At 33.8% G+C, this 18,705-nt stretch overlaps 1 protein-coding gene and 1 pseudogene across 1 annotated transcript in view; one reads left to right on the top strand and one right to left on the bottom strand.

Annotated features, from left to right (window-relative positions):
* The window catches only part of ROCK2 (Rho associated coiled-coil containing protein kinase 2), a 99,539-nt gene that overhangs the window by 28,064 nt on the left and 52,770 nt on the right, over positions 1–18,705 (bottom strand). Inside the window, exons 4-16 of the mRNA XM_053924026.2 lie at positions 17,846–17,983; positions 11,843–12,103; positions 11,383–11,527; positions 8,807–8,945; positions 6,137–6,228; positions 5,197–5,356; positions 3,625–3,685; positions 3,035–3,046; positions 1,683–1,762; positions 1,480–1,528; positions 770–905; positions 580–671; positions 92–338 (exon numbers count right to left, since the gene is read on the bottom strand). Coding sequence (XP_053780001.1) covers positions 92–338; positions 580–671; positions 770–905; positions 1,480–1,528; positions 1,683–1,762; positions 3,035–3,046; positions 3,625–3,685; positions 5,197–5,356; positions 6,137–6,228; positions 8,807–8,945; positions 11,383–11,527; positions 11,843–12,103; positions 17,846–17,983 — 1,612 coding nt within the window. The remainder of the gene's footprint in view (positions 1–91; positions 339–579; positions 672–769; positions 906–1,479; positions 1,529–1,682; positions 1,763–3,034; positions 3,047–3,624; positions 3,686–5,196; positions 5,357–6,136; positions 6,229–8,806; positions 8,946–11,382; positions 11,528–11,842; positions 12,104–17,845; positions 17,984–18,705) is intronic.
* LOC112297721 (large ribosomal subunit protein uL30-like) lies at positions 14,788–16,133 on the top strand (annotated as a pseudogene).

The following is an 18,705-nucleotide window of genomic DNA, read 5'->3' as shown; positions in this document are numbered from 1 at the left end:
GATGCTACGCCAGCACATTATCTGGCATCTAAATTTATTTCTGAAATATGAATCATTAAGATGAATTCAAGTGCAATTTCTATGTGAGTACCTTGTAAATCATTAATGATCTCTGATCCATGGGTTCGGTCCCTCCTTTCAGATTCTAGAACCGACTGAAGATTGATAAATTCCTTTTCAAGTTTTAACTTGGCGGTCTCCAAAAGGCAATTTTTATCCTGTAGATCTCTATTGTTAGATTCCAGCTGTTGAATCTGTTTTGAACTTTCTGCCTGGCTTTTTCTTAACCGGGCTGCAGTATCAGATTCTGTTCGCAGCAAAGCATTGGTTTCATCCAGCTGTTATTCCATTCAAAGTTAAACAACAACAAACAAACACATACAGGTGTATATAATGAAAATGCTCCAGTTTCTTACCCCACAACAAAGTATTTAAAATAAACAAAAACCTAAAAATACTTCCTAATGATTTCCTTTTAAAATTAGAGGTAAAATCCTTTTGTACACTGCCAATTAAAACTATTAATAGGCAGTCATAAGTAAACTTCAATATACTTATTACAAATTAGGATCAACTTACTTGTCTCTGGAGTTGATTCACTTTCTCAGTGGATATTTGAGAGTTCTGATTTCTTTTTTTCAAATCTTCAAGTTGATCTTTTAAACTGTTAACTATGATGAAAAGCATTTCAGTGGCAAGCTTCAACACAATACACACATACACACACACAATTTTTCATTGTAAGTATTTAATATTCTACACCACAAACCATCATTTTCCAAATTTCGTTTCTTGTCTGCTTCATGATCAGCTTTCCGCTGATGTTCTGCATTTTTGTGCTGAAGAAGAGCCTTTTCTCTTTCTAATTGTCTTAATGCCGATTCCACATTTTTCCTTAAGGTAATCTGAAAGAGTACTTAAAGTTATTATCGGAAAAGAGCACGTACAAAAATCAAGTAAAAACAAAAACTATTTCATTTATTTCAAACAGATAAAAAAACCTAAATAAAAGTTGTAATTACTGTATTATTAAACCTATGTTTTCCATATTTTTCAAACAGCATACTACTCTTGAATACTCAATACTGTGTTTTGTTTACTATCAGAAAGCAAACTTTCTATTCCATCACCATCTTTAAATAATAAAAAAATGAATCTAAAATGTTATGAATAAAAATTTAAAAAAAGAAGCAATGGTCACTTTCTGTCTTTAATCCATGTCAGTAATACAAATACAGCTTTTTTACTTGAAATATCTATACATTCTAAATTAACTCAAGTTTTACAAATATGTAACAAAAATGAAGCCTACTATCATGATTATTCTATAATTTTAGTCCTGTCCACCCACCCTACAACATAGGGTTTATTATAGATCAAGATATGTATTAACACGGTACTAAGAGAACTCTGTAGATAAGTCAGGCATTAAAACTTTTTATGAACAAAAACGTTAATTAAAGGGTAGAGCAACTTTACCTCTTCTTCTAGCTCCTTTACTACTTTCTCTAGGCGAGTATTAACAGATCTAAAGAATTTCAAAAGAAACAGTAAACAAAATAACTCCTAAGTGACAAAAAAAAGCACTTATTATAAATTTGAAAATAATCATATTACACTTTTTGGTAATATGTTTAAACTTAAATTTTATAATATACTATTTAATTATCTCCCAAACATACTTGCACTTCTGCTCTAGCTCCTCTTTGGCTTGTATCTCAGTGCTAAGGTGTTCTTCTAATGTGTATAGTTTTTTCTGAATCTGTTAGAAAAACAAGAAACAATAAAGTTTGGTCACACTTTTAAGTGGGAGGTTTAAAGAAAACAATGATAAGCTTCTCTTTTCTTTCAAATTAATACAATCTCCTCTATTGTACAGTATTTGTACCTTCTAGTGTATGTTTATTGAGAGAGGAAAAACTCTTCCATCTCTTGCTTTCTGTCTATGACAGTTCACATGCATGTGTGAACACACTAAGTAAACATACAAATGAAGCTCTAATCTTGGCAAAATTCTTTCATGACACCAAATTTCTCATTCATTATGAATAAAGGATTTCCTTTAGTGTTCTTCTGCAGAGAATTTATTTTAAAATATTGTTAGCATTTGTGCTTATTAGATAAAAGGTCTATATCCAAAATAAATATTCAGAATATTTTACTGAACATGCTCAAATACATATTAGTGTTGCTAAAAAGTAAGACTATAAGTTCTTCTTTATATCTTTCTACACAGTGCCGGGCACAGTACTATAAAGAGTTGTAATCAATAACTCTTTTGAATAAATGATAGCTAATGAATTACAAGTCATCTCCTTATTATTCTTTAAATCTTTCAAGGTCAGATCTATCAATTTTTAAACAAACTAAAATTACAGAAAGTATTAGATAATCCATTTTGGAGCATTATTAGCTTTATAAAGGATTTAACTTTCTGAGTTCCTCTTGTGCCTTAGGTACAGGAGCAAGCACTTTAACAAATGTGGTCTCATTAATCCTAACAAAAATCCTAAGAGGATGGTAGTGTTATATCTACTCAATAAAGAAACTAAAATCCAAAAAAGGTCAAAAACTGGGCCAAGATAAATGACAGTACAAAAATACAACCCAAGTCTTTTAGTTTCCAAAGCCAATATTCTTTGTAGTGATTAGATTTCTAGTTTCTTAAATATTTCATATACCTTAAACAAAACTGTATTTTTCCCTAATAAGAATATACAGGCCAATGAACTATAGTCAAATTTAACGGCTATTGCATTAATATAACTTCATCACACCTGTTATCACATGCTAATCAGAAGTTCCTGCTGCCAATTATAAGTCTTTGATAAATAAAAACAAAAACTACATAATATATATTTTAAATAACAGATCTATAGGAGCAATAATGAAAGGGATACTTAGAAGAAAAAAGGTTGGGAACTTCTCTCTTGAGAGATGTAGCATTCCAAATGCTAAGTGAAATAAGGCTGTATCAACACCCTGCCAGAGTGATGAGTGTTTCTGTTTTTCAAGATATATCACATCGACATACCTCTTGACTTTCCTATTTAAAACAAAGAAACAAACAAAAAACACAGAAAACATTAAAATGCTTATTTTTCTTTGTAAAAGTCCTAAAACACAAATCATCCCAAAATTATCCAACCAAATTTTTTAGTTTTATAAGTTTTTGTAGAGAAAAACGGTTAGCATCAAAAAAAATACTGTAACAGTTTGATAAAATTATCCTTTATATGAATTCATTGCTAAATACTCAAAATTTGAATCTCTCCACTACTTCTGTACTCTTATAACTTATTATCTGTACTTTTATAGAACTAAGACTATAAAATTTTCTAATTGGAATTATAACTGTTCATAAACCTACTCTATCACTTTGGATACTAAGTATACATGGCCTAAAGCCATGTATACTTCATCATTTTACTAGCCACTGTATCTTACACGATTATACCAACCAAAGAAATGAATTATTTCAATGTTATGCTGAATTGTATTGCAACAAGGAATGCCATCTCATGATTCAAAAAGTAGCATCAAATAAACTTTTTAAAATGTATGGGCACTACTAAAAATATTTGAACATGTGACTTAAACAGAAGAGTAAAAGTTTATACATACTTCATTTTTCCTTGATTGTACTGAATCAGTTTCTCTACAAGATGGAGAGTCACTTAATAACCTACAAGGGAAGGCAGGAAAATATTTGCAGGTCATTTTAATCCATTTTCTAAATCAACTTATTCTCAGAATTAAATTCCAGTCACAAAGATTTCCTTTTTTCACTTCAACTTATTTTAAATGAACCATCATTTTCCCCTCTAGACATTTAGACGGTTTTCAATAAAATGAAATGCTAAACTTTTCTTGCTTCTCACTCTTATTGGATGTTCTGTTATTTAACATTGTTGAGACTGGAGTCACTAACCTTCCCCTCTTCATCTCAAGTTCCTGTAACTATTTCATTCTTCTTTTCTAGACATTTTCTAGGAAGAGACATCTCTCCTCCTTTTCAAAAATAACATCTTTTGATCACCAAGTCTTAATACATAAATGAACACTTCTATTTAACTGTCAACTTCTTTCTTAACTTCCTCTTTCTCAGTGCCAATAAACATGCTTGTGTTTCTCAGGGCACTGCTACCTTCATAAAATCAGCATGTAATCTTTAGAACACTATTGGTAGCAGGGTAACAATTTTTCCTGGTTGGCCTGGGATTTTTCCCAGTTTCAGTATGAAAGTCCTACACCACATCCTAGGAAACCCCTCAGTCTGGGGCAAATCATGTCTGGTCAGCTCCATCATTACACATGGAAGTATCAGAAAGTTTCTTCAAGTCTTTAATGCTTCACTCGACTACTTAACAGTTTTCAGTGGCTCCTCACTACCTGTAAAGTCAAAAGTTCCTTAGCACAGCACACAACAATCACCTGTTGCAAAATTCTTCCCCTAAACTCCAACTTCAATTTATTTTCTAACCTTACCTCCCAAAACTCACTTCAGTTGACCACTATTTATTGAATGACCTATGCCAGGCTCTGTGCCAGATGGAAGGATTCAGGCAAGGAAACCAGAGTCTTACCAAGCCCTCCAAACAGTCGTAGTCCAGTAATGTCTACCCTATGCTTGGGCCCCACTGGAGCACACTGTGCTGCTCTCAATGTGTGCTTGCTTACACTCCAAACTTTTGCTTCTACTACTCACCACTCACATCTCGGCCACTCAAAAAGCCCTTTCCTATCTTTACATTTGGCTAAAATGCCACCTTTTCCCTAAGGTCTCGCCTAACTATTTCCTACCCTCAACCCAAAGAGACATGACTTTTATTTTTCTTCCAAACCATCTCAGTTTTGGGGTACCTTTCTTAAGGCAAATACCACATTCTACCCTTCATGATGAGTATATCATCTTCTCATATCCCTCATTAGTTGACAAATTCCTTCGAAAGCAGGTATCTGGTCTTATCTACAGCCCAAACGAATACAGAGCATTGCCTTGCTTTCATTTGTAAATGAATAGCATACAGCATTTTAGAAATAAAATAATGAAATTAACTCTCTTGATAGTCCTTTTGAAAAAAGCTCCAAGTTTAAAACAAATTAATACTTTTTCTTATATAATCCAGTCTCAAAGTAAGACAACTCTTTATAGCTAGACTCTGAAGACAACAAAAATGTAACATTATCACATACAAATTTTCTCTGTAGTAGGTAAATCCTATAAAAGGCAGCTGATTTCCCACAAAGGCTTTAGGAATTGGGAAGGTTTCTACATCTCCTTTATCATCTTCAATGTCATCAAAATTGCTGCTGTCTATGTCACTGCTGAGTTCAGGTACTACCGGAGCTGCCGCTATTAAAAGAAATGAATTATTTCATTCATAATTAAAAATAAATAAATAAACCACCCCTACTTTGTTTTATATTATGAACATATATTATATTAATATTAACACACTGTACATTAATGATAGGTAACTAATTAATAGCAATATATTTTTATGATTTACTATAGAACTCTTTAGTAACACATTTTCCACATTTAGTAACACTTTTCAGAGAATTAAAATTTTATAAGTATTTTATTACTATATTAGATCAGCTTTAAATATGGATAAATCAATTAAACAAGAAAAGTAATATATTATTCTAGGTATTAAAATTACAAGCAGCAATACATTCTTTGGTCTTCGGTTTTCTACATTCTTTAAGTAGAAACATTTCTTAATCTTAGAATAAATTACTGTCAAATATACATAAAGTTAAAGTGAATTACCATGTTTAACCTAGTATTTACCAGAGTATGGTCTCCATATAGTAATTAATTACTGATTTATTAATTCAAACACATTCAAATTAAAAGTTTACACTTCCCTATTCTGCAAATTATTGAGACACATCAAATTTAACTATTAGGAAATATTGTCAAATACACATTAATGGTATGCTTACTTTGCTAAAATATTGAGGTAATATTAATTTAGTTATAAATATTGCCACTGAACAAATTTGAAATGAAACCTCTCAATTTAAAAATTAGTTAGCATTAAACATATGAAACATGCTTGTTAATTTAAAAGACAAAGCAATTTAAAATGTGATGGGATAGAAATATTTAAATTTATTGACTTACTCTCTCTTATGTTATCCCAATTCCATTGATCATTCTTAAAGAAAGGATGTTGTTTGATTTCTTCTACCCCGTTTCTCCCAAGTCGTACTTCCCTAAGCAATGCAGATAAAGATTATGTAAAAGTAAGGTTAGGAAAAGACAAAAATATTAACTCTTATCTCAACAAGGATCAACATAAGGATCACAAATGAGTTTGAGACATCTTTTTAAAAAAGCTTCAGCATAAATATTTCTCAAAAAAAAAGCTATCTCAAGTTGATAGTATATAATCTCTATAGATAGGTTAAAAAGATTGTAATGTATGTATTGGGCTGGCCAAAAAGTTCATTTGGTTTTTCCCGTAAGCTGGTTCTAGTAGCCCTTAGTTGTCTTTAACTTCATTCAAAACAATTTTGTTAGACTGTATTGTGACAGCTGTTTTATCAGCATGCATTTAAAAAACTTATCAAAATTGGGGAATTTTTGTGTAGCCATTTAGTATTGAAGATGGAAGAAAATATGCAAATTTTTGGCATATTATCCTTTATTATTTTGAAAGGCAAAAATGGAACTGAAACATACACACAAAAAATTTGTGCAGTATATGGAAAAGGTGCTGTGACTGACTGAACGTGTCAAAAGTGGTTTGCAAAGTTTTATGCTGGAGATTTCTCACTAGACAAAGCTCCGTGGTCAGGCAGACCAGTTGAAATTGGTGGCAATCAAATCAAGACATTAATTGAGAACAATTAACGTTTTACCACATGGGAGACAGTCAACATACTTAAAATATCCAAATCAATAAAGTTATTGATGAAAATGAAAAACGTGTCTTTTATTTTACAGAAAACATCACACAAACTTTTTCACGAACCCTGTAAATGCCATGGAAAGTGAAACATTTCAATCTGTAGTTTGTGTCAAACAAAAGTACACATGAGACTTTCAAATAAAAAAATTAACATGTGCATGCCAAAACTGCATGACCAACTTTAGGATATAAAATGAACAATGATCTAACTTCTGGCCCAGAAGACTTATCAAAACCGCTCTAATAAAATTGTTATTTTAAAAAATCTCTCCCCTTCTTAAAAAGAAATCACATACTATATTTGAAGCTATCCATATTTACTCTGATCAATTATATCTCTATATATTAAAATTGTTATTTTGAATACAAGAAAAATGTTAATAATTTCATTCTTTGACCCTTTGAGCCTTCAATTAAAATGGAATGAAAAACTTTTAAAAAAACTGTATGGGGATAAAAAGCATTTGTTTTTTTATGTGCCCTGGAGCAATGTTTAACATAAGGAGAAAAACCTATAACTTTAGAGGGAAGTGCTCCTTGCCACACAGATGGCATAAAATTCTTTTTAAAACTGCAACCTCCCTCCCAATAAATTGCTACGGCAAATCTTTCATGAATGGTACTCCTTTCAATGACATATGCTATGCCCTATTTTATCTTTAGGGACAAATTATGGTCATCCTATCAAAGCAAAACAATATACACGATCTGTTCTGAGTTTATCAGCATGGGTTGTACATTAATCATATAATTAAAAAATATTGAAGTTTTATTTTACAAATGATAAAACAAAAATGATTAATTTCTCTGAGGAACAATATAAATAACTTTTGTTGCTTCAGATGGAAAAAGAAAAAATTCATAATATTCAGTATGATGAGAATGAGGGGGGAAACAATTGTTACTAAAAATATTTTCTGCTGTGACTTCTCAAGGTCAATTTTGCAACATCATTCAATTCCCAGAATTCCACCTGTAAGATTTTCTCCTACAGAAAGAACACAAAGATCACTATAAGGATAGTCACTACAGTACTTCTTGTAACAGCAACTAGCTAACAAACCATAAGGTGTGCTAAGGAATCATAGCATTTTAAAGTTATAAATGGCCTCACTTTTTAATCTATCCTGATCCCATCATTTTATGAAAGAATAAAACTACTACCAAAAAAAGGTAAAATAATTTCCCTAAAATCATAAAGCTAGTCAGTACAGTTTGGGTGGGAGAGCAAGAGCGTGCTGGTCCTTGGATGCGACAACTCCCGTCACAAACGTAAACGGGAAACCAGAAAAAACTGAAGAGAGAGCCAAGGAGGAAACTCTGAATAGCTGTCTAGCTTCCCTTTTTGAGACTGGTTTTCACAATGTTGTTTATCTACTTTGTTTAAGAAATATAGAATTTCCAGGACAGACCTGCTCATATTCAAATGCAAATAAAAACAGGTTGGAAAGTAGGCACTCCCAAGTTAAACACAAACAGTTTTTGAGATTATGATCTGTTGAGCATTTATCTGCACAAAAGGCTCTTCTCTCAAAAATTGTGCAACAAGGATAGCATGGCTTAAGCCACCTTAGAGAAAATGTCAATAATACACCAAAGTTTCATTTCTCTCAAATGTACTATTTTACAAAGTTCTACTTATTTTTCTTTTTAGACCTGAGGGTTAAGAGTTAAATTACAATTGAGCTGCAAACACAAAATGACAAGGTAACCCAACCCCAGGCTTAGCAGTAAAAAAAGGCTAACCCAGAATTAAATGCAATTTAGATAAGAAGAGAGAGAGATTGATTTCGTACTAACTAAGAGTTAGGTATGCTTTCATCTCTACAAGTTTGAAAGTTAAAGGTGTCATCTCCACAAAGACCGTCAATGCATATTACCTATCTGTAAGGAAGGCACAGATGAGATTCTTCGCATGTTTAGAAATTTCTGCATCTTCAGGGAAACACAGGGAGTTCTTATGATCCATAATTTTGCTATATGTTCCTACAAGTGAATCTGCATAAAATGGAGTATCCCCTAAAATTCCAAGAAAGAAGATATTCAGGGTAAGAAAATGTAAATTCAACACTTTTCATCTAATACTTAAGTATATTAAGTTTAAATTGTCACATGCATGAAAAATGGTTATAAGCCAGAAGTCTCATTAAAAAACAAACAGATATAAACCAAGGATATGTTTAAATTTTAACCATACCAATGAATCATCAACTCTTATGAGCAAAATAAAATCAATGCTAACTCTAAAATTTTGTGTTTTTTTTTTTTAAATAATGGGAAACAATTTACTGAATAATTAAAGAAAAAGATTACTAAGTGAAGTCAGATCAGACTCCTTTAAAGCTTGATTTGAATCATGGATCAGACTCTCTAGAGGTCTGTTATACAATACAGTAGCCACCAGTCACATGTGGCAATTTAAAGTTAAATTAATTAGCGTTAAACAAAATGAAAAATTCAGTTCCTAGCCCACTAGCCACATTTTAAGTGTTCAATGTGGCCAGTGCTACAACAGAGAATGCACAGATATAAACTATTTTCATCACGACCGACTGGATGGTGTGGCTCTAAGAGTTATACCAGCCCTATTATTTTACGTATGGGGAAGCCAAGCCCTGATAGATGACATATGATTTGCCTAAGATGACACATATCTAAAGTTCAAAATGACAGAAATGGTATCCCAATGCAGTGTTTGTGAGGACTAATGACTGTGACAAGGAGGCATTGAGACTAGCGTAAAGACGGAGAAAGTTGAAGGCATCATTTTTGTCAGTATCCTCTAAAGCCACCAGGGTTAAAGGCTGCTGGTATGCCTTAAATACAAGTCACCTTAGTACAAAACAGACTTTCCCAAATCAGCCAATCCAAAATTTCACAAGGGGTATTCAGGTAGGTAGTTTTTAACTTGTTTTCAAAGGGAAGCAGAGGGAGCTTTGAATTGAAGATTCTTCTAGTGCCATTTTTAATTGCAACAGAAGCCTTTAAATAAACTCCAGTGCAAACCAACCTGAGCAAGCAGCAGAGTCAGCTCAGAATACTACAAATCGGTGACATTGAAAATCATTAAATTCAGCTCTCAGAGTTGAAAACATTGAAAATCATTAAATTCAGCTCTCAGAGTTGAAAACAGTGGCAGAAATTTAAGTGGTATCTTCAAATGAGCCATGTAACTTCCTACAAAGTATATTATTTTCTAAATCCTTAGGAGAGTCTAGGCAAATAATAGAATATATTCTATTTCAAAAGACTACAGGATACACCTAAAGCATCATCAGATTGGGCCAGAGGTGGGGAGAAAGGACCGCTACCTGGAAACATAAGGTGAAAAGCAGCAGGCCCACTACAAAGACGAGGTCTAAAACAAAGCTGGTCATGCTGTGACATGATACCGAGCATAGCAAGATTAATGCTACCTACACAGGATGGTCAACAAGAGAAAGCAATTTGTGTCACGAAAAAGTTCCCTGCCTACTTATTACTTAAATTTGGGATTTACCAAAATGTTCTGATTTTTTAAAGCAATAACAATACTCAATTATTGTACAGATTTTATAGATTTTCTACTACCAATTTCTTTTAGGGTAATCATCTACAAAATAATTCCTCATTTTCTAAAAATATATTATCAGCTCTAAAGTCATTTCATATAGTATTACTAGCCTTATCACACATGCCTCAGAAAGCAGACCTGGCTACATCTCCCCTCGTCCCCAGCCAAATGATTCAGTCACTGGCTCCATTAGCCAGAGGTATTTGTGTGTCCCTAGTACTGAGGAGTGGGAAATCTTAAGAATGAAATCTATGATGTAAAGAAAAGTTTTAAAACACTTAAGCCTTTTAAATTTTGATTTGGTTAAAATAAAAGAAATTATTAAATTTGATTTTCTGAGACTGAAATATTATAAAATATATTTATCTTGATAGTCAAATAGTAACAATATGATTTATTTTACTGGAATTTCAAGCCAAATATATAAACAAGTAATAAATACAAGAAATACAGTTAACAAAAATCACTAACAATTACATAAACAAACTAAAAAGTATTTTCAGTTCTCTATTATTACTGGAACAAATATGAACAGCTTTATATTTAAGATATTTACAACAAATATGATTAACCAAAAAAATCTTAGAAAGGAGGCCCATTGTAGCTGTAAACTTGCTTCTTGTTGTATTTTCTTAACAAAAAGGTCTGCTGGAAGAGTATTTCCTAGAAGTATACTTTTAATTCCTTTCATATTCTACTCAATCAATCTCCCAATATGAGATTTGGTTTTAATTCTCCAATTAACAACCTGTCACATCAGACACTACTAATTCAAAGTTTTCAGAAATTCTACTTCTTCCCTAGGACACATGCAATTAATTTCCTTACATTCCCAAATTCTTGAACTAGAGCTAAAGTATCATGAGATGGATTGTGAAAAAGGAACGTTAAATATTTACTTACCCACTAGCATCTCAAAAAGGAAAACACCCACAGACCACCAGTCACATTCTCGCCCATAGTAACCATCACCCCCTTGGGATTTCAGAACCTCAGGTGATATATAATCAGGTGTTCCAACTGCTGTGTCACAGTGCACCATGCCTGTCTGGGGAAATAGTACAGAGAGAGAAAAGAAGAAGTGTGTAAAATCACACGTAAACATAACTAATTCGTTTATTATTACATGTAAGCGACATAAACTGCTACCAACAGAACTTCATTGCTGACACGGCTTTGGCAGGACAGGGAGCAAATGCACTATGAAATGCATAAAGACTTGGATATTTCCTTGCCTTGTTTGAGTCACACTTAGCAAAACTAAATTTATCTTTGTTTAAAACACTAAAGTCCAGATTTAAAGTGTTTCTTTTATTTTTGTTTCTCAAAAAAACTCAGCATTTTTTACTTGCTTAGAACTTACTTCATCCATCTTCATACATGTGCCAAAATCTGCTAATTTTAGATGTCCATGTTTATCCAAAAGCATGTTGTCAGGCTTTACATCTCTGTGAATTAAACCCATGGAATGGATGGCATCCAGAGCAAGAACCACTTCTGCAGTATAAAATTTGGCCCATTTCTCAGGTACGTCATAGTTACTCATAAGGTTTACAAGGTCTCCACCAGGCATGTACTCCATTACCATGTACAGATACTTATCATCTTGAAAGGCACAAAAGAGCTGAAAAACAAAATGGGAAAAAAATTTTGTTAGAGAAAGAAAGAAAACCTAAACCATAAACAGAACAAAAACCAAAATCTGTTATTACTGTCATTGAAAAAAACCACAAATTATTTTATATACAAAACTAAGTTGAACTTTATGAAATCTCTGATTTTAGATTGATTTGGACACCTTCAAAGGAAATCAGGTACCAGACAAAATTCTGATATGGGTATCTTCTTCATACTTACTAACAAAATATAAATAAATCATTTTCCCTCTTGGAAAATACAGGAATCTTTTTACACAGAAATATTTTAAGAGAAAAAGAATGAAGAACATAAAAGGTGAAAGAAGACAGAAAAACTGGTAACAAAACCCCCAAAACACTGCACATAACTCACAGAGAAGAGAGCTGAGGTGGTAGGAGCTGTTCAGACTCGATGGCTGTAAGAAGAGGGGATGAGCACCACACCCCTGGAAGAGCAATCGGTAGCCACATTTGGAACAGGTCCTTCTCCTCTCTCCCCTTCCCCATCTTCTTGCTTACAATAGCAGCAAATGGCAGTGTTACCCGCATCCATACTAACATAGTAGCACTGGCACCAGAGAAGTAAGACCCCAAGCTAGGCTGCCCCCAGGAAAGACAGAGTAATCACAAATTCAGAAGGAAAGCTATCCATATTTCATCCCCAAACATGCCCCACCCCTCCCAGACAAAAGCAATCAAAAACAGAAAAGGTTTCCCCAAAGAGTAAGAGAAAGCAAAACCAAGAAATCAACATCTGAGGAAAACAAACATTCCATGACATACAAAGAATTGAAGAAACAACAAAAATGTCCATACATGCATGGGTTTATATTGGGGTTTTCTATTCCATTTAGTTGTTTTATTTTTACTCTTGCCACCAAGTACCACAGTGTTTGATATTGATGGAGCTTCTTAGATTCATGGGTTTATAGATTTCATCAAATTCGGGAAAATTGTGGCCCTTAGTTTTTCAACTATTTTTTTCTGTCTCTGCTCCTGTCCCATAACCCTCCAACCCCTTTGTCAGACTGGAATTACACATGTAATCTGCCTGATGTTGTCCCATAGGTAACTGATGTTCTCTTTGGAATTTTTCCCCCCAATCTTTTTTATTTTCTTGGTGTACCTCATGTGGTATAGTTTTTACGCTTTGTCTAGAGAAATGAAATAAAAGACTTGTATGCAAATGTTTACTATTTATAATAACCCTAAAGTAGAAACAAATTCAAATGTCCATCAACCGCTAAATGGACAAAGAAAATTGAGTATTATGCATATACTGTTTCCACCCAACCAGACATACTGCAGTGCAGTTCTGATGCTGCCGCCTAGAGTTAGTATCAGATCCCACAAGTCGAGAGCTCAGTCCTCCACAAGACTGCCCTCACTTCAGACGTCAGCCACACTTTCCAAGGCCCCAGGCTACCAGGGGGATTCTGAGAACTATACTTCCAATCACAGTTTTATTATAAAGGATGCACACAGGGTGAAGTCTGAGACAGAGCGCAGAGTTTCTGTGCCTTCTTGTGGAATTGGGGTGCACTACACTCTGCATGTCAATGAGTTAACCAGTAGGGAAGCTCCACTGAGTGTCAATGTCCTGAATTTTAATTAAGATCTCATTACATAGGCATCATTAAATAAATCACTGGCCATGTGATTTAACTCAGTTTTCAGCTCTCTTCTCCTCCCTGGAGTCTGGGCAGCTTGGTCTTTCTGGTGACCAGTTGGTCCTGTCTCAAGCTAGCAGAAGGCTACAGGGAGTTGTCTCATTAGCACAACAAAGATTAGCACAACAAAGATTAGCACAACAAAGGGGAAATTCAAGCACTTTTAAAAGCTCTCTGCTATGAACTGGGGACAAAGAAAATATATTCTTTGTTATTCTACACCATATAATGAAATATCATTGAGCACTAAAAAAGAAATGAAGTACAACATATGGCACAATATGCATGCACTTCAAAACAGTATACTAAGGGAAAGCTACCTGACCCAAAACACAACTACTGCATGATTCCATTTATCCAAAATGTCCAGAAAAGGCAAATCTATAGAGATAGTAAGCACATTAGGGGTTGCCTGGGGCTGGAGGAAAATGGAAAATGACTATAAATGTGTACAAGTTATCATTTAGGGATGCTTAAAAATGTTCTAATATCAGATTTCAGTGATGGGTACACAACTGTAAATTATTTCCTAAAAATCATGGAATTATACCAGTTGATCTGCTAATAACTTAATAATGCAGCTTTATTCACAAGAGACAAAAACTGGAAACCACCCAAATGTCTATGGACAAATGAATGAACAAACTGTCATGTATCCATGTAATGGAATATTATTTGGCAATAAAAAGGAATGAACTATTGAAATATTACATCATGGCCCTGGTGGTGTGGCTCAGCGGACTGAGCGCCGGACTGTGAACCAAAGGGTCCCAGTCAGGGCACATGCCTGGGTTGCCAGCCAGGCCCCAGTGGGGGGCATGTGAGAGGAAACCACACATTGATGTTTCTCTCCCTCTCTCTCTCCCTTCCCCTCTCTCTAAAAATAAAAACTAAATAAATAAATCTTTTTTTTAAAAAAGGAATATTACATCATGGACAAGTCTCAAAATAATTTTGCTGAATGAAAGAAGTCAGGTGGGATGGGATTAGAGTTAGATTGGACATTGGAGAAGAAAAATAAGTGAATTTAAAGACATAGCACAAAAACTATATAAAATGAGGCACACCAGAACAACAACAAAAAGACTGTGAAAAAATAAAAAAAACAAACAGAGAATATCAGTTACCCACAGGACAACATCAAGCAGACTATATATGTGTAACTCAGGTCAGAGAAAGAGGTTGAAGAGTTGAGAGAGAAGAAATAATGGTCAGCTCTTTTCTGGCTGGAACTATGGATGGTGGAGAAAAGAAGAAAAAGGTCCTGCTGTGCCAGAAACCCTTAAAAAAAGCAAAGGAATTTCGCAGAGCTGAAGATCAAGCACCTGAGAAAGAAGTTTGCACAAAAGATGCTTTGAAAGGCAAGGAGGAAGCTTATCTATGAAAAAGCTAAGTACTACCACTTGGAATACAGACATGTACAGAACTGAGTAGAATGGCTAGGATGGCAAGAAAAGCTGGCCACTTCCATGTACCTGCGGAACTCAAACTGGTATTTGTCATCAGGATTAGAGGTATCAATAGTGTAAGCCCAAAGGTCCAAAAGGTGCTGCAGCTTCTTCGCCTTTGCCAGATCTTCAATGGTACCTTTGTTAAGCTCAACAAGGTTTCAGTTAAAATGCTGAGAAAGCAGAACCATATATTGCACGGGGGTAACCAAACCTCAAGTCAATACATGAACTGATCTACAAGCGTGGTTATGACAAAATCAGAAACAACAACAAAAAACTAATTGCCCTGACAGATAACACACTGACTGCTCAATCTCTTGGTAATATGGCTTCATCTGCATGGAGGGTCTGATTTGTGAAATTGATACCATTGGAAAACACCTCAAAGAAGCAAACAACTTCTTGTGGCCCTTTAAATTGTCTTCTCCAAAAGGTGGAATGAAGGAAAGACCATCCATTTTGTAGAATGTGATGATGTTGGCAATAGGGAAGACCAGATCAACAGGTTATTAGAAGGATGAATTAAGGTATCTACCATGGTGAATCTGGTCAGTTCATCCTGTGGAGGTCACAGCTGATCTCAGAGATACAAACTCTTTTCTTAAATGTTGTTACATATATCAGGTGCATACATTCAAGGTCACAACCAGCTGCACATTTGTACGTGACTAATGTTAAACCATGATGTTTAAGCCATCACTTTGGTTATAACGTGTTTCGTAAGGGTGTGTGATATTTGACAGTAAACTGTATCTGAGAGATACCATGAACTCCATCGTCGGTGTTGGTGTAGTTACTTTTCTTCGTGAGCTTCGAAGTCAGTGTTGTGTTTTTTTTTTCATTTACCATTGAAAATGTCTGGAAAATATATATCGATTTGATAATCCAGGAGATGTTGAAGAACTTCAGTGAATACTACTTAAGTCCAATGATGAGAATGACAGAGTCAAATGTGAAAAGGAAAGTGATTTATAAAAGGAAGATTATGTGGAAGTTCGTTCAGAAGATCTGGATACTGAGCAAGATATTTCTAGTGAAGAAGGTGAAGATGAATTAGACATGAATGAAGAGTATTTTTTTGGAAAGGATAAAGAAGCAAAATGGAGGGGAAATTCAGTAAGAAAACAAATTAGAAAGCAGCTGCAGAGTATTTTGCGTCAACTTCTACTAGTTCGGCCGAACACAAAAATGCCAAGACAGAACTTGAAACTTCGAACTGATTTAGTATAAATGATATTTTAGATCTTATTTTATTATATACAAATAAATACATCGATTTTATCTCAAGCCAGTTTTCATGAGAGAAGAGATGCTAAATGGACAAAACCAAATTGAAAGCATTTCTAGGCCTCTAATATATAGCTGGTTTACACTGCAGTAATCAGCTAAATTTGCAGGATTTATGAGCTACAGATGGTAGTGGGGCTGAACTTCTTAGACTTAAAATATCTTTACGGAGATTTAGATTTATTCATACTTGTATCAGGTTTGATGACAAACTTACCCACTTAGAATGCCTGAAAGTGGACAAATTATTGCATGAAGTTTTTTATCAATGTGGCAATTTTTTTTTTAACCTCAAAATTGTCTTCTATAAGCAAGGTATCAAACTCCCAGAGCATTTAAGTCACAGGTAGCAAACGTAGGGCCTGTGGGCCAAATTGGCCCTCCACCTTGTTTTATCTGGCCCGGCACCTTGTTTCTACCTGGTGGCAGAGCCGAGCTCCTTGCCCCTAGTTAAGGAGTAGTTACATTTATACAGTCCTAAAATTACATTTGGTCCTTTGAAGGCAGCAGTGAGGCGGATGTGGCCCCTGGTGAAAATGAGTTTGACACCCCTGATTTAAGTATTCTGCACATGCATTGATACTCCTAATCTTACTCCTGACACTTGTTCAAAATGTTTGTAAAATTAGTTACTAGTATAAAAAAATCTTTAGAGAAACAAAGCTAGTAAGGGATATCCCTGAAAAGAAGGCAAAACAGAATTATCAATTCCTTATTAAGAGTCAAATACAAGGCTGAATTAGGAACTCAAGACTGTCTTACATTATAGGTAATACATAAAGGACTGCAAAAGAATTTTCAAAATCTTTATTGCATGAAGTTTTTTTTTTAAAGTTGTCAATGGTTTATTGATAACATTAAAGTAGAAAGATTCAAACAGCTCCACATGGTGTTTTGAAATTCATCCAAACTGTAGGCTGGGTGACCTGCAGGTTGGACAGACTGCCACAGACCAAGAGCTTGCGTTAAGTTTTTTTTATTTTGAGATAGGTGGATTCTTGTTTTCATTACATAAATCACAAGAAACAGTAGACAGGAGATAATAGCATACTTTTAACCAACCCAACCCCATTCTTTATAAAGAGATTTAAAAAGTTGCAAGTAATACTTGCTTCCATAAATAAATGTAAGTTTTACATGTCAAGTCCATATGAATACTACTTAGGGACATTAAACAAGTGTATAAATTAGATCTTATTTAAAATAAGTGCGTTGTCACCATGTAAAGGAGATATAGGATATTTAGCACATAAAATCAATAATTATGAATGTAAGTACTTATAAAAGAGGGAAATACACTTAAATAAGTTAGTATGCTTACCTGAACCACCCAGGGACTGTTGGCAAAGGCCATAATATCTCTTTCTTCCCAGAAAAAAGCAGAATCTGATCTTTTTATCATTTCAAACTTACTAAGAAGTTTCATAGCATAAACCTTCTGTGATGCTTTATGACGAACCTGTTGATTTTTAAAATACAAAAAATTATTAATATTTTAATTTTATGAAAAGAAAGGTGAACAATAGATCATACTATAGTGCTATTATTAAAAGACTTTATCACAAAATACAATGATTCTTAGGTAACTAATAAAAACTAAAAGAATAACATTTTTAATGAAAGAAACAAAGGAGAAAATTCTCAACAGCCTAAATATTTCATGAAACATACCATAGCTTCTTTAAATTCCAAGTTCAAAATACAACTCTCATTTCATCTAAATAAAGCTGAATTCTTGAAGCTTCATTCCCTCATGTTAATTAAGCTAACCAATTTTAAGAATACTGTAAAATGAGAAACTTACAAGATATATATCCTTCACTATCCTTCACTATCATTTATGAAAAGAACCTAATAAATGTAGATATCAAGGAATATTTGTAATTTTGTTGTCATCCTTATTTCTTTCTACATATCCTATTTAAGAGGTTTTTAAGGGAAACAAGTATCAACAATATGGTTATTTGATTAATTCTTATCTTCTTCATTAAACTATAAATTCTGTAAGGGCAAGGGCAGTGTCTATTTTGACCTCCATTTTAATCCTAGAATATAACATAGCAAATTCACAAAACCAATAATAAATATTTAATGAATAATTATAATAACTAACATTTACTGGATAATAATAAATAATAACTGCTAACATTTATTCCTGGATAACTAACAGGATGTTTGAAA

The sequence above is a fragment of the Desmodus rotundus genome, chromosome 5 (assembly GCF_022682495.2).
Source record: "Desmodus rotundus isolate HL8 chromosome 5, HLdesRot8A.1, whole genome shotgun sequence".
NCBI lineage: Eukaryota > Metazoa > Chordata > Mammalia > Chiroptera > Phyllostomidae > Desmodus > Desmodus rotundus.
This window is presented reverse-complemented; position numbering and strand designations above follow the sequence as displayed.